This window comes from Osmia bicornis, chromosome 1 (assembly GCF_907164935.1).
Source record: "Osmia bicornis bicornis chromosome 1, iOsmBic2.1, whole genome shotgun sequence".
Classification (NCBI taxonomy): domain Eukaryota; kingdom Metazoa; phylum Arthropoda; class Insecta; order Hymenoptera; family Megachilidae; genus Osmia; species Osmia bicornis.
In genome coordinates this window covers 9,057,447-9,069,619 of record NC_060216.1, presented here as the reverse complement: position 1 = coordinate 9,069,619, position 12,173 = coordinate 9,057,447, and the positions used below count along the sequence as shown (strand labels likewise).

The following is a 12,173-nucleotide window of genomic DNA, read 5'->3' as shown; positions in this document are numbered from 1 at the left end:
CTTTATTAATTTTTAAATTATTAAATTATTTTTTAATTTTTAATGTTTTTAATGCAAAAATGCAGGTTCCACCGAGATTTGAACTCGGATCGCTGGATTCAAAGTCCAGAGTGCTTACCATTACACCATGGAACCGCTTATTTGTTAATTATCTTTATTAATTTTTAAATTATTAAATTATTTTTTAATTTTTAATGTTTTTAATGCAAAAATGCAGGTTCCACCGAGATTTGAACTCGGATCGCTGGATTCAAAGTCCAGAGTGCTCACCATTACACCATGGAACCTGTTATTTACAACTTTTTCATTATTTATATGTATTTATCGAATTTGCATAATTGCGAATTATGCCTGTTGCGATTAAGAAAAACGCTAAGAGCATTATCGCTATTGAGACTCTTCTCGCGAACTTCAAACCGTAGATATCTATCGTAATCGCGATACTTGTTCCTTTTTTACATTTTTATCAATCTCTTCCAATAATGTAACAGTAATAAGAATTCGATGCACACTTTCCATCTATACGAAATAAGTATACTAAATAATTTACAAACAATTGAAAGAGGTATTCCAAAAATTATAATTACACATTCATATGTCAATATGTTAATGCGACATAGTTCCATCCCCTTACACCCAGCTACAAGTAGTTACAATAAATGAAGCAAATAAAAATATTTGCACCCTTGTTCCCATCGTGAACCTCCACCCTCCTAGAATCCCACCCCTTTACTTCCAAGCATCTCGACGATCCTACGATCCATCGAGAACTGCGTTCGCGGATCGGTCGACCGATCCGGAAACCACTCAAATTAATTTCAAGTCAAAGCATATTCTCTGATTTGACGTGTTCTCCTGGCTGACGTCCAATCAGGTCACCCCATGGCTCGTACCCGTCGTTTGACCCTCGATCGGCTGCCGCGACAGCCCCGATTCCATTTCTCTGTTATACTTTCGTTCACAATGCCTCTCCTTACGGTTCGCTGATCCTTGACTGACAGGATCCCCGAGCGCACTTGCAGGACATGCTCGCTGTTACGCTGGCTAGGTGCGGCTACGTCAAGCCCGGATGACAGCCGACAGAGCAAGTGTTATTGTTGAATCGGATTTCGAGCAACGGGGATGATTCAGGCGCCGTCGATCCGGCCTTCCTCCCTGGATTTAATTAATTTGGTAATTGGCGGCCGCCTTGAAGCGTGACCGCTCGAAAAGGGAGATAACTTTTGCGATTAAATGGAGGGATGGATGTTTCTCTCGATTGATCACTTCATTGCACGGTTATTTTTTGAAGAGTAACGCTGCCCTTTCGGGATTTCATATCGAATTAATGGACGTTGACGGGGTGAGAAGATTTTTGCTGATTTTCTCGGTTATTTTGGAATGGAAATGAACGGACGAATGGAAGGGTTCTTGATCGTACTAGAAATGAAATTGATGAATTTCATGGCTTTAAATGGGTAATGGATTGCGTTGAATGCTAATTGGAAAAATGGGGTGATAACAAAGGGGTGAATTTTATTTTCTTCGCATCGCTTTTGGGAACATTATTGTACCTACATACACGTTCAGTGTTGTAAATTCTATTTTCGCGAATATTTATCGTTCTCTGTCTTTGGTTCGAGCACGATTACACCTTTATGGTTTTATAAGGGGGTCCCGTGCGACGGATCCTTTTTATCTCCGATTCGATTCGACAAGGAGATCCACGTTTCGAGAACGACCGCTTCCTTCGGCTGTTCCCTTCGAATTTCGCTTTATCGTCCCTTCCCTCTCGTGTGTACACTTATTTCATGCTCGGTGGAACATCGGGACCTCGAAGGAAACCAGCTTGCTTACTCGATAAGAGGCAAAGAAATTCTTGTAAAATCCCCCCGGCGAAACGATTCCCAGCGTTGCGTAATGTAAAGGCGGTATTATCGTCCAAATACAGAATCTTTATCCTTAGCCAAGGTATCTGGTAATTTTATTCTAAGCTATATTTTCCTTCGTGATTATTATTCCTTTTCTCCTTTCAATTTTTCCTGCTCGTCAATTTCACCGATTTCAGATCTCAATTTTAAAGCATCCTATTATCAGCTCATCGCTTCCTCCCCTTTCTACGCTTAACAAGTGAGGACAAGAATATTCAGCTACCAAGAAATCCCTCCTCTTCCCTTCTCTTCTAATTAACAAACCGTCAACCATCATCCTTTCTGTCTCGTTTTTCCCCAGAAATAAAATATTCGTCTTCGAAGCACGCGTCCCGCGGCACAATGCAGGAAGTGCTCGGTAGCGAGGCGCATCCCGTTGCACAAAAGCATCGTGCAACCGATGCAGTTGCCCAGCGGGGGCGCAACAAAGACAGCGTGCAAGCGCGAGCAGGCAGCCAGGCAAGAAAGAGAGGCTGCCCCAGCGGCGCGTTTCTCCCGCTAATGAATTCCTCTTTATGCCAGCGAGTAATTGGTACCTCGCATTATTCTCAATCAGCGAGACTGTCCTCGCCTCGTAGGAAGGATCAGCGTGCAAGGGAGAGACACGCGAGCGACAAAGGGAAGCGACCGGTGAGGGAAGGGAAGAGGAAGAGACGAGGAAAAACAAGAGGGGAGGAGGGGGGAAAACGATGGAAGGAAAGTCGCGGAGAACGAACGCAGGAAAAACCGCAGCGAAAAGTGCATCAACCGAGGAGAAGAGCTTTGCTGATTTACGAGCAGCAGTTGCTAGGAGGGCATTAATATTCGTGACGGAATATTAAACCGCCGAGCGTCAATGGGCAGAGCTTCAAAGGGATTTTCCGGAAAAGGGGTTGGAGGGCGGAGAGAAAGAGACAGATCGACGTTCCCGCAAGATTATGAGATTCTCGTTAAGTGTCACGTGTAAAGAGTTCTTTCATACGCGACTCGACCCCGCTATCATCCTCGACGACGACGACGACGACGTGGTCGTTTATAAAATACCAGCATGCAAAGAGACGGGTGCGAGGATTTATCGAATGTCCCGGGGTTGTTAGGAATTCGATTTAAAATCGAGATAGGGGTGGAAAAGTGGGTAGAGCGCGGATAATTCGTTCCTATTGTTTGATAATGGGTTGTATAATTTTATGTATCGCAATTCTATTTTCTCACAACTAAATCCTTTTCGTGGACGAATTCTCAGACGAAGAATTTTTCGCTAAATATCAATTTATAACATCGCCGTGTGGCAATCGTAGCGTGAAAAGTCGAGGGAGCAACGCGAATCCAGTCAGGACATTAATGAGATAAGGCCGTCAGACAGGGTAGTTGCGGTAATAATGAGGAGCATTTTTATAACGAGGATCACCGCAGTGAAATCATCTCCTGGGAACAGGAACAGGAGAAAGCTGAAGAGATGCCTGTGCGAAGCAACGACTCCATCCATCCATCGTCGTCGTCGTCGTCGTCGTCGTCGTCGTCGTCGCGGGGAGACTTAATTATCTAATTAATTAACCTCAATCAGAACGATGAGTAATTTCTCGGTTCGCTGGCGCCTTTGCCGGCGTCGAGACTTTCTTGTCACGCCGACTGTGGCCCCGAATTACGGATGAGTTCACGGCAAATCGATTATGTCCCGATGCTATTGCCCCGGCCTCTATTTAGGCGCAGCATCCAGGATCCACGATCCTCCGGCGTTATCCTGTTTTCGCTGCCCCGACCAATTTGCTCCTGCCACCGGAGCGGAGGCCCCTTTTCGCTCGTCCTCTATCCAAACCGCTTTTATCTTCGCTTCTCTTGCGCCGATCGCGCGATAACTCGCTCGTGAAACGACCAGACGACGCGAGGATTTGTTTAACCCGCCGCTCCCTCGCCTGGAAATTGCGTTTCGATGCTCGCGAGATTCGTTTTCTCAGGAGAACATGTACTAAATCAACTCCTTCTATATCGTTCAAACGACAATCCATTCTTCGACAACCCCAATTCTATTTTCAACCACCATACTTGGTGTAACGAAGTAACCAGCAATCACCAGAAACCCAGTAGCCGACAGTGACACCATGGTCTCAAACCCTACCTTTTGGTTCGAACCATTTATCCCTATCCACCACCCTCGCCCCATCTTCGAAATAATAACACCTCGCAGCCATCCGAGCATAGAAACTCTGAAATTCCAACTGGCAAGTCTTCAGCCATGTTTCACGATGCAGGAGGTAACAAAAGCGACCCTTCTCCGAACGTTTCACCCCTTAGACCCACCCCCGTACCAGTGTAACTGACGTTTTTGACGCGTCAAGTGGATCGAGCTGCGAAACGCTTTCATAGAAGACCGTCGATATGTATATATATATATAAGCTACTGTTTTACATAAACATCGATTCGTTAGGGGTAGCCGGAAATCGTGCGAGGGTTACACGCCGCGCTGATTCCTCTAAGTGATCTCAAGTGTTTTCGCAGTTGACTCGCGGCATGTTCGTCCGCGTAACTCGAAACAACGACAGAGTTATTGTGGAGCTTTTTAAGCTTGGTTTAACCCTGGCCCCGGGCCCCGTTTCTAATGGGGCTAACTTCGTATTTAGTTAGTCAACCCTGGCCGCGAGACGCGATGGGAAACGACAAGTGGCATCCTCCCTTCCCTCCTCGCTAGTCCAACCACACTCGCCTTTCATGTGCTAATTCCTGTTTATTTAATCGAATGCTGACGGTGATCAACCCCGCGAAAGGGCGAACGATCGCCGGGGGATTAATTTCTAATATGGTTTAACGTGGATGGACGCTTGGGCGCGGATTGTTTGGACGAACGCGAGTGTGTTGTGTTAGGATAGAGATTCTGGCCTCTTCCATAATTCTACACTGCTTTCTTTCTCTTTTTATTGTTATTAATTTTATTATGTTTCAATAACATCCCTTGGGACTCTTAGAACCATCGAAAAGCAGAGGACATATTTCTAAGGTCTGTTGGGCGAACTCCCTCTCGTGTTATAAATTCCCATTTTTTCTTTTTTTTTGGTCCTTTAGTTTTTGGTTTTTACTATTTTACAGGATGGATTCGACGTCGCGGCGTCGATGATCGATTCTTGTTTGCGACCGGTCGCGAGACAGATCGCGCGAGTGAATTGTCGCGACACGTTGAATTTTTCACAACGAACTCGTCGACCATGTAAATTACGGTTTTGTTTGGACCGTTCGTTTCCCGTTGGAACGTGGTGATCCTTGATCGAGCCGATTGTGTAACTTAATTGTGCGCATGAATTCCATGTACAGACACCATTTCACCCACCTGACAGATTGTAAATTACAGAACCGCGGGATGTAACGATTGAATTTTAATCGTTGTTAAAAACTTTCTATGCGGTTCGTGCCTTTATGCCAGACCAGAGAGAATAATTACATTCTTAATTATCTTCGGCTATTGTATGAAGAATTTTTAATTTAGTATGCAAAAGGTTGTCCGATTCAAAGTAACGAAGAATCAAAGTTTAATTCTCGTGATGAATAATCAATTTATCTGAAATTTAAATTTGTTCATCTGATCAGCCGTGAATGTTTCATTATCCACAATTAAGAGACGTAAAATGTTCGACCATCACATTTATTTATCACAACACAAAATGGTTATTAATCGCGATGGGGAATTGTAGAATTTCCTGTACGTTGCAAACAGAAATGATAATTGAAATGAATTTCATTTCCACGTTTATATGATTGTTCACACCATTCTGCAACATTTTAGTTTCCCATTACACCATTACTTCCAATGATACGATCAACAAGGTAGAATCTAAATGAACAGATATACGTTTAATTTCCACATTCTACCTGTCATTTCAATGCAACCTTTTAATTTCTCCTTTACTAACATTCTGGTTTGTTGCGGTGTAAATAAAATCGATGTTCGGTATAAAATAAGTTCTTATTGTGGAGAACCCATTAACGCGGCCGTATTTCGCGGATTCTTTGGTGTAATCACAGAAAAGCAGTACTATTAGCATTCAAATTACGCTTTCGACGATGATTTCGAGGCTGTGGTTTCGAGATCGAAACCTCGTAAAATTATAAAGGCCGACTCGCTAAAAGCGTGGACACCATGGAACAATTAACATCTTCGTAAATCACGGGCGAATTACTTTACGAGCTGGTCGTGATAAAATCGCTGGAGGTCTCATCTCATCCCGTCGTTTAACACATTAACTGCCGCCATAGAAATATCTAATGCCATACAATAATAATAATATGATCGATATTTTCATTGTTAAATAAACTAGTGGAACGCTCCGTGCTTTGCACGGGGAATTAATCAGTTAAAATTTCACTTATGGGCCTCAGCTCAACCTTCCCAATTATTTATTATTTTTTTGTCTTTAAGGGCCTCACCAGGCCCAACCCTTTATCACTGCATCCCTTACATGTCTGCATCCTTAACATCCCTGTATCCCTTATATCACTGCATTCCCTATATTCCTGCATCTCGTATATGCCGGCATTCCTTAAACCTCGGCATCCATTACATTTTTGCATCCCTTACATCTCTGTACCCTTTATACCTCTGTATCCCTTACACTCCTGAATTCTCCCTGCATCTCTTGTATCCTTTCAACCCTTATAATAAATATATTATAAATAAAATACTTATGGCCACTGGTTCGAGTAAAGGTAAGTAAAGGTAAGTAAAGGTAAGTAAAGGTAAGTAAAGTCTCGTGAAAAATAATTTAAAATTTAAATTTTTACAAAATTTAGTTCCTTTTTTTACCGCCAGATGGCGCTGATTCGAGATCGAGATTTTAGTTCACATTCTTGCCGCTAGAGGGCCAAAATCTCTGCTTGATTTAGTTCCTTTTTCAAAAACCAGATGGCGCTGATTCGAGGTCGAGATTTTAGTTCACATTTTTGCCGCTAGAGGGCCAAAATCTCTGCTTGATTTAGTTCCTTTTTCAAAAACCAGATGGCGCTGATTCGAGATCGAGATTTTAGTTCACATTTTTGCCGCTAGAGGGCCAAAATCTCTGCTTGATTTAGTTCCTTTTTCAAAAACCAGATGGCGCTGATTCGAGGTCGAGATTTTAGTTCACATTTTTGCCGCTAGAGGGCCAAAATCTCTGCTTGATTTAGTTCCTTTTTCAAAAACCAGATGGCGCTGATTCGAGGTCGAGATTTTAGTTCACATTTTTACCGCTAGAGGGCCAAAATCTCTGCTTGATTTAGTTCCTTTTTCAAAAACCAGATGGCGCTGATTCGAGGTCGAGATTTTAGTTCACATTTTTGCCGCTAGAGGGCCAAAATCTCTGCTTGATTTAGTTCCTTTTTCAAAAACCAGATGGCGCTGATTCGAGGTCGAGATTTTAGTTCACATTTTTGCCGCTAGAGGGCCAAAATCTCTGCTTGATTTAGTTCCTTTTTCAAAAACCAGATGGCGCTAAACTTATTTGTTCTTTAGTTCTTTTTTTGCCACTAGAGGGCGCTGTTACGAACGTCGAAAGCGTCTTCTCAAGGATGTAAGGAATGCAGGGATGCAAGGAATGCAGGGATGTAAGGAATGCAGGGATGTAAGGAATGCAGGGATGTAAGGAATGCAGGGATGTAAGGAATGTAAGGAATGTAAGGAATGCAGGAATGTAAGGAATGCAGGAATGTAAGGAAAGCAGAGATGTAAAGGATTTTTTTTTTTTTTTTTAACGTGGGGAAATCTTGCATAAGACCTCCCACCAACCCCTGGAGGAGGGCGGCGGGGGAGTGTCAGATTCCTACTGACTAAAACCCCACGGCCATCGACACTGGCGCTAATTAAGTGGTCATGATTCAACGAACGTCTTAAAGTTAACGCAAATGATCTCTTTACTTTGAATTTTTAACAAAAATTTGATGCTCGATCGATACTGTGGTACTATTATTGTAAGAGTACACATATAACATTTCTCTGCCTTGTTTTCGAGTATGCGTAAAACGTCACAGCGTCACTCACAGACATGTTTCCGCGTTATTAAAAGGAAGGATTCATCAAGAAATTTTTCATAATGAAGCTAAATTCGACGAGTAATCCTTAATTAATTGCATTCATCTTTGTTTTTATTGTTATAATTGTAGCTCAGAAGGAGTTTGATCGATGTCCTTTCATAGCTCGAACTAATTGAATTCAAATCTTGATACCAGGGAAAAGATTATTAAAAAAAGGAAAATAGAATCTAGCGTGACTCACTGGTGGTTCACGCTATCGCATAATATGAAGTTGTTATGAAGCACCGGTGAGTCACGCCACGTCGGACGTGCTTTTTTATAGTCTCGAACAAACATTACAATACAATTTCTAATATTGAAATTACACCTAACAACGTCTAATTAATGGTATTAAGATTGCAACACTTTACATGGTATTCTTTAAAATAATAGCTGAATTAATAGCAATATATTTCAGACTCCAGATAGACTCTTTAATTTTCTGTAATCGCAGACTATGTGCAATTTTTATAATTAAAAGGAATCCAAACACCTATTACACAATAAATAATATTAAAATAATAACTCTATGATTACAAATTTGATGATTTAAAAATTTCCTTCGTATTTTCTAAAATTTCCATAATAATATTAATTTAATAGAACAAGAGGGTACTGATGTTAACAATAAAATTCATTTGGAACCAAGTTCATTTATAACAAAATATAAATTTCAGTCTTCGATAGTCGATTATTCAATCCTCGACCGATTCATGGTGTATCATTAAAAACCGACAGATTTTTGTCTCTCGTTTATCAGAGAGACATGTTGCACGTCGTTGTTTTATAGTTTCTATTCTTCTTCTCAATATTTTCCAACGCGTTTCCTTCAGCCGACTAATGGATTGCATCCGCGAAGATGTTCGCGCAAAGGCAGAGCTACTTCTACCGACTGACGAGATCCTATCCGATCCTAAAGCTCGTTGACATATACGACCGTCAGGTAAATATTGTTAAATCACACCTATGATCATCTGATTTCTAATTGGTTACCATCTCTTTACGTCCCAGTCGTTCATACGCGCGTACGTGTTGGACAACGTGTACGTCTGCATACTGATGCACATCCTCTTCTACTTGGCTCTGTGGTTCGCCACTACGGTATGCTTGAAAAGTTTATACCATAGAAAGTATTTTCATATTAAAATTTTCTCATTTTTAATACAAAATATTTCCTCTAACATCAAGATTGTCTTTCGAACGCAGGTTATCAAGAAAATGGAGAAGTCGAACAAGGAGATGCTGAAGATCATGGGAGAAAACAGAACGGTATATAGGTCGATCGATACTCATTAACCCTATCATCATCATTGATTTCTCGTTTGGATAATTATTACAGAAACTGCAAGATGTGACGGCATTGAAGGACAAGAAATCGGAATACGACGAGGTCGTGGTTAAAGTAGTTAGTGTCTAATTCAATCTCTGCTACTCTTCATTAATTATGAATTAATTATTGCACTGATCATTTTAAAATTGGGCAGAAGGAAGCGCAAAAAATAACATCAGAAGAGTTGGAAAACGAAGTAATTTAAAAAATGCCTAATTTAATTTTTGACAGTATAGTCGAAGATGAAAATTTTATTCACTAATTAATAAATTCTCAGATGCAAAGGCTGAGCACTGAATTAATCGCCGCGGCGAATAAATTATCCGAGCTGGAGAGTATCATCGAGAAAGTACCAACTTAATATTCCCTCTTAATAACGTTCTCGAGGAAACTGAAAAATTCACCGATTATCATTAAGTAGTAGTTGATTTTCAGTACAAATTGTGCGGGAAATCGGGTGAAATATCTGCGGGCGACGTCGCTGATCGAAAAGCCAAGCTTGCGGAGAACATCGAAGGAAGGACGGGCTCGCTCGAGAATCTCAAGGTGAGTTTCAATTAAGCCGAGTGAATCGGTGCAGGGTGAAAATTTTCCCCGACCCTGCGATTGTCGCGAAAATTGTACTTGAGTAATGGTGGTTTACCTCTTACTACCGGTTTCGGCTTGCTTGTAACAGCTTGGACCCGCGTTACAGCCGCAAACTGTGCAAACAGATTGTTCGTGAATTCTATCAGAGAGTATTCGCGACTCGGAGGAGGATACGTAAAGTTGTTTCGTAGCTGTCTGTGAACAAAATTGAGGAAAACCATGGGATTCGGGTTAGTTAGGGCGTATTCAACCGGGATGCTCGTTACAGCTACAGATAGTTCAGATAGTACGTAATGGAAGGGTTAATAATGACGTACAGATTATCGTGTATTATTGTTAGGATTATGTAATATCGATGATCTGTTTGAATTATGGTATCCTGGCATTCCTTAATTGACGGTAATTTTGATGTATGTTGTTTACTTGGATTGTTTGCTCAGTGGGAATTGATTATCGTAATATTGCTTGATGAAATTTTGGTAATGTCTTGATGATTACGAAGAAATAGAGAGTATATCAACGTGATTATGTTCTTGTAAATTTTTCTAGTAGAATGTTTTTTAAAAATAAGACGCACTTTTAAATGCGTGCAGTGTACAGTAACATATATGATTGCATCTACTGTGACAGCTGATGCACTGAATATTGCAGTGAAAAAGATGCACTGCAAAGAAAAACAGTATAATTAATCGGAATACAATTATTTCATTTTCTAATTTAAGCTTTCTTCTTGGTAAAATCAATTAATCAACTGAATATTGTTAATGTGAATTTATGTACTTGGTATTAAAGATTCTCGAGCCGTCCTTTCCACCACCCTTACCACCGGAACCTCCACCTAGAAAATATGGGATCTTTGTCACTCGACCTCCTGGGCAACGTCGTGCACCTACCGTTGCACCTGCAACTGCGCCCACAAAACTCGGATTCAAGTAACTGTGCATCTGTAGAGGCTTCCTCGGAATCGGCGATTCATCGACGTGAGTAGATTCCAATCTTATTAACAAATACAAAAGAAAAGCTCAGCAACTTAAACATTTAAACCTCCATCTTTCATAGTTTTCTATAGATTCACTCGTTTATCATAAATTATTGCTAGTGTCCAAAAAAGAAGAAAATAACTTACCTCCTATTCGCTTTCACCTTTCTCTACTGGCGATACGTGCAACGGTCACGATAAAGTGTTAATTAGATACAGTACCATGATTGCAGCTTTCTCAAGTATACTTCAATAAATTGAAGTACAAGAATCTATATTTGTAAATGAAGTCACACTGGATCACCTACATCCTATCAGCTTTTTCTTAGACAATCTAGTATGTTAATAGATTATCTAAGAAAAAGCTGATAGAATGTAGGTGATCCAGTGTGACTTCATTTACAATTATAAATGAAGCTTTTCTATCCGCTGTTTCTTAGACAATTTAGAAAGCTACAATCGTGATACTGCAACTAATTAACACTTTATCGTGACCATTGATTTCTATACTGATTTTAGAAGCGAACAGGGTTGTATGGAGCGGTGGCGATCGTCAGTACGGTGACAGAAGAAAGAAACGACGCGGAAAATCTTCGGGAACCGCCATGACGTCGCGTTTCAACGTAAGAAAATTGCACTCTGAAACACTGAGGAACATTACACCCTTTACTAAATCACTGTTGGGTCTGGCCACCATTTTCACAAAGGAGAAATTTTAAATTCATCGTTGATTTGTATATTTATGATCTGAAATAAATTGACAGCAGAAATTGACTTTTTTTATAACTCACCCAGTAGATCTTTATTCACTTTACTTAACTTCGCGCAAGTTTCCATAGTTGTCACAACTGCATAAAATCTTGATGGTTCACCTCTTATAGCAGAGTAAAATTAAATCCTGCTCGAGTGTAAAACGCGACGAGGTGGACTTTCAAGGTAAACGAGTAATTGCGTTCGATTAACCGGACCTAAAAGAATTTATGAAAGTAAAGCAAGTGGATATGGGTTTCGAAGATTGTACTTCGTTGCTCTGATCTAGACGCGCTCATATCACCGTCCTTGAAGAACTGGTTACCTTGTAAAAGTTTCCTTTGTCCTACGCATTGCTGAAGCCACTGATCTCGCTTTGTTCTTGTAAAAAGAAAACACTAATTAGATGGAGATCATACTAATTCTTTGATCTGGAATTTAATTTTAAATTCCTTTCAATCGGGAAAAGAATGTTTTGAGGGCTTATTTTTTATTTTTATTATGCATTCAAAAATAAATGATTATAATAAAGTTAATAAAATTTTATAATAAATGATTTACATACAATATAAAATATCATCGTTTATTAATAGAACTATGTACCTG

At 40.4% G+C, this 12,173-nt stretch overlaps 1 protein-coding gene and 2 non-coding genes across 5 annotated transcripts in view; 1 reads left to right on the top strand and 2 right to left on the bottom strand.

The window, feature by feature from the left end:
- LOC114882932 overlaps positions 1-11,422 on the top strand; it is a 188,063-nt gene extending 176,641 nt beyond the window's left edge. For 2 of the 3 annotated variants that reach the window (XM_029200136.2, XM_029200135.2), the window contains 9 exons: positions 8,754-8,863; positions 8,932-9,021; positions 9,127-9,189; positions 9,260-9,325; positions 9,405-9,446; positions 9,528-9,599; positions 9,686-9,796; positions 10,631-10,818; positions 11,337-11,422. In XM_029200136.2, coding sequence (XP_029055969.1) covers positions 8,780-8,863; positions 8,932-9,021; positions 9,127-9,189; positions 9,260-9,325; positions 9,405-9,446; positions 9,528-9,599; positions 9,686-9,796; positions 10,631-10,774 — 672 coding nt within the window. In that variant the 5' untranslated portion in view covers positions 8,754-8,779 and the 3' untranslated portion in view covers positions 10,775-10,818; positions 11,337-11,422. The remainder of the gene's footprint in view (positions 1-8,753; positions 8,864-8,931; positions 9,022-9,126; positions 9,190-9,259; positions 9,326-9,404; positions 9,447-9,527; positions 9,600-9,685; positions 9,797-10,630; positions 10,819-11,336) is intronic. The other variant, XM_046287774.1, reaches the window with a different exon arrangement.
- Trnaq-uug lies at positions 64-135 on the bottom strand. Its single transcript has one exon. It is a non-coding gene; the product is annotated as a tRNA-Gln (tRNA).
- On the bottom strand, positions 216-287 carry Trnaq-uug. Its single transcript has one exon. It is a non-coding gene; the product is annotated as a tRNA-Gln (tRNA).
- Positions 11,423-12,173: the final 751 nt, after the last annotated feature.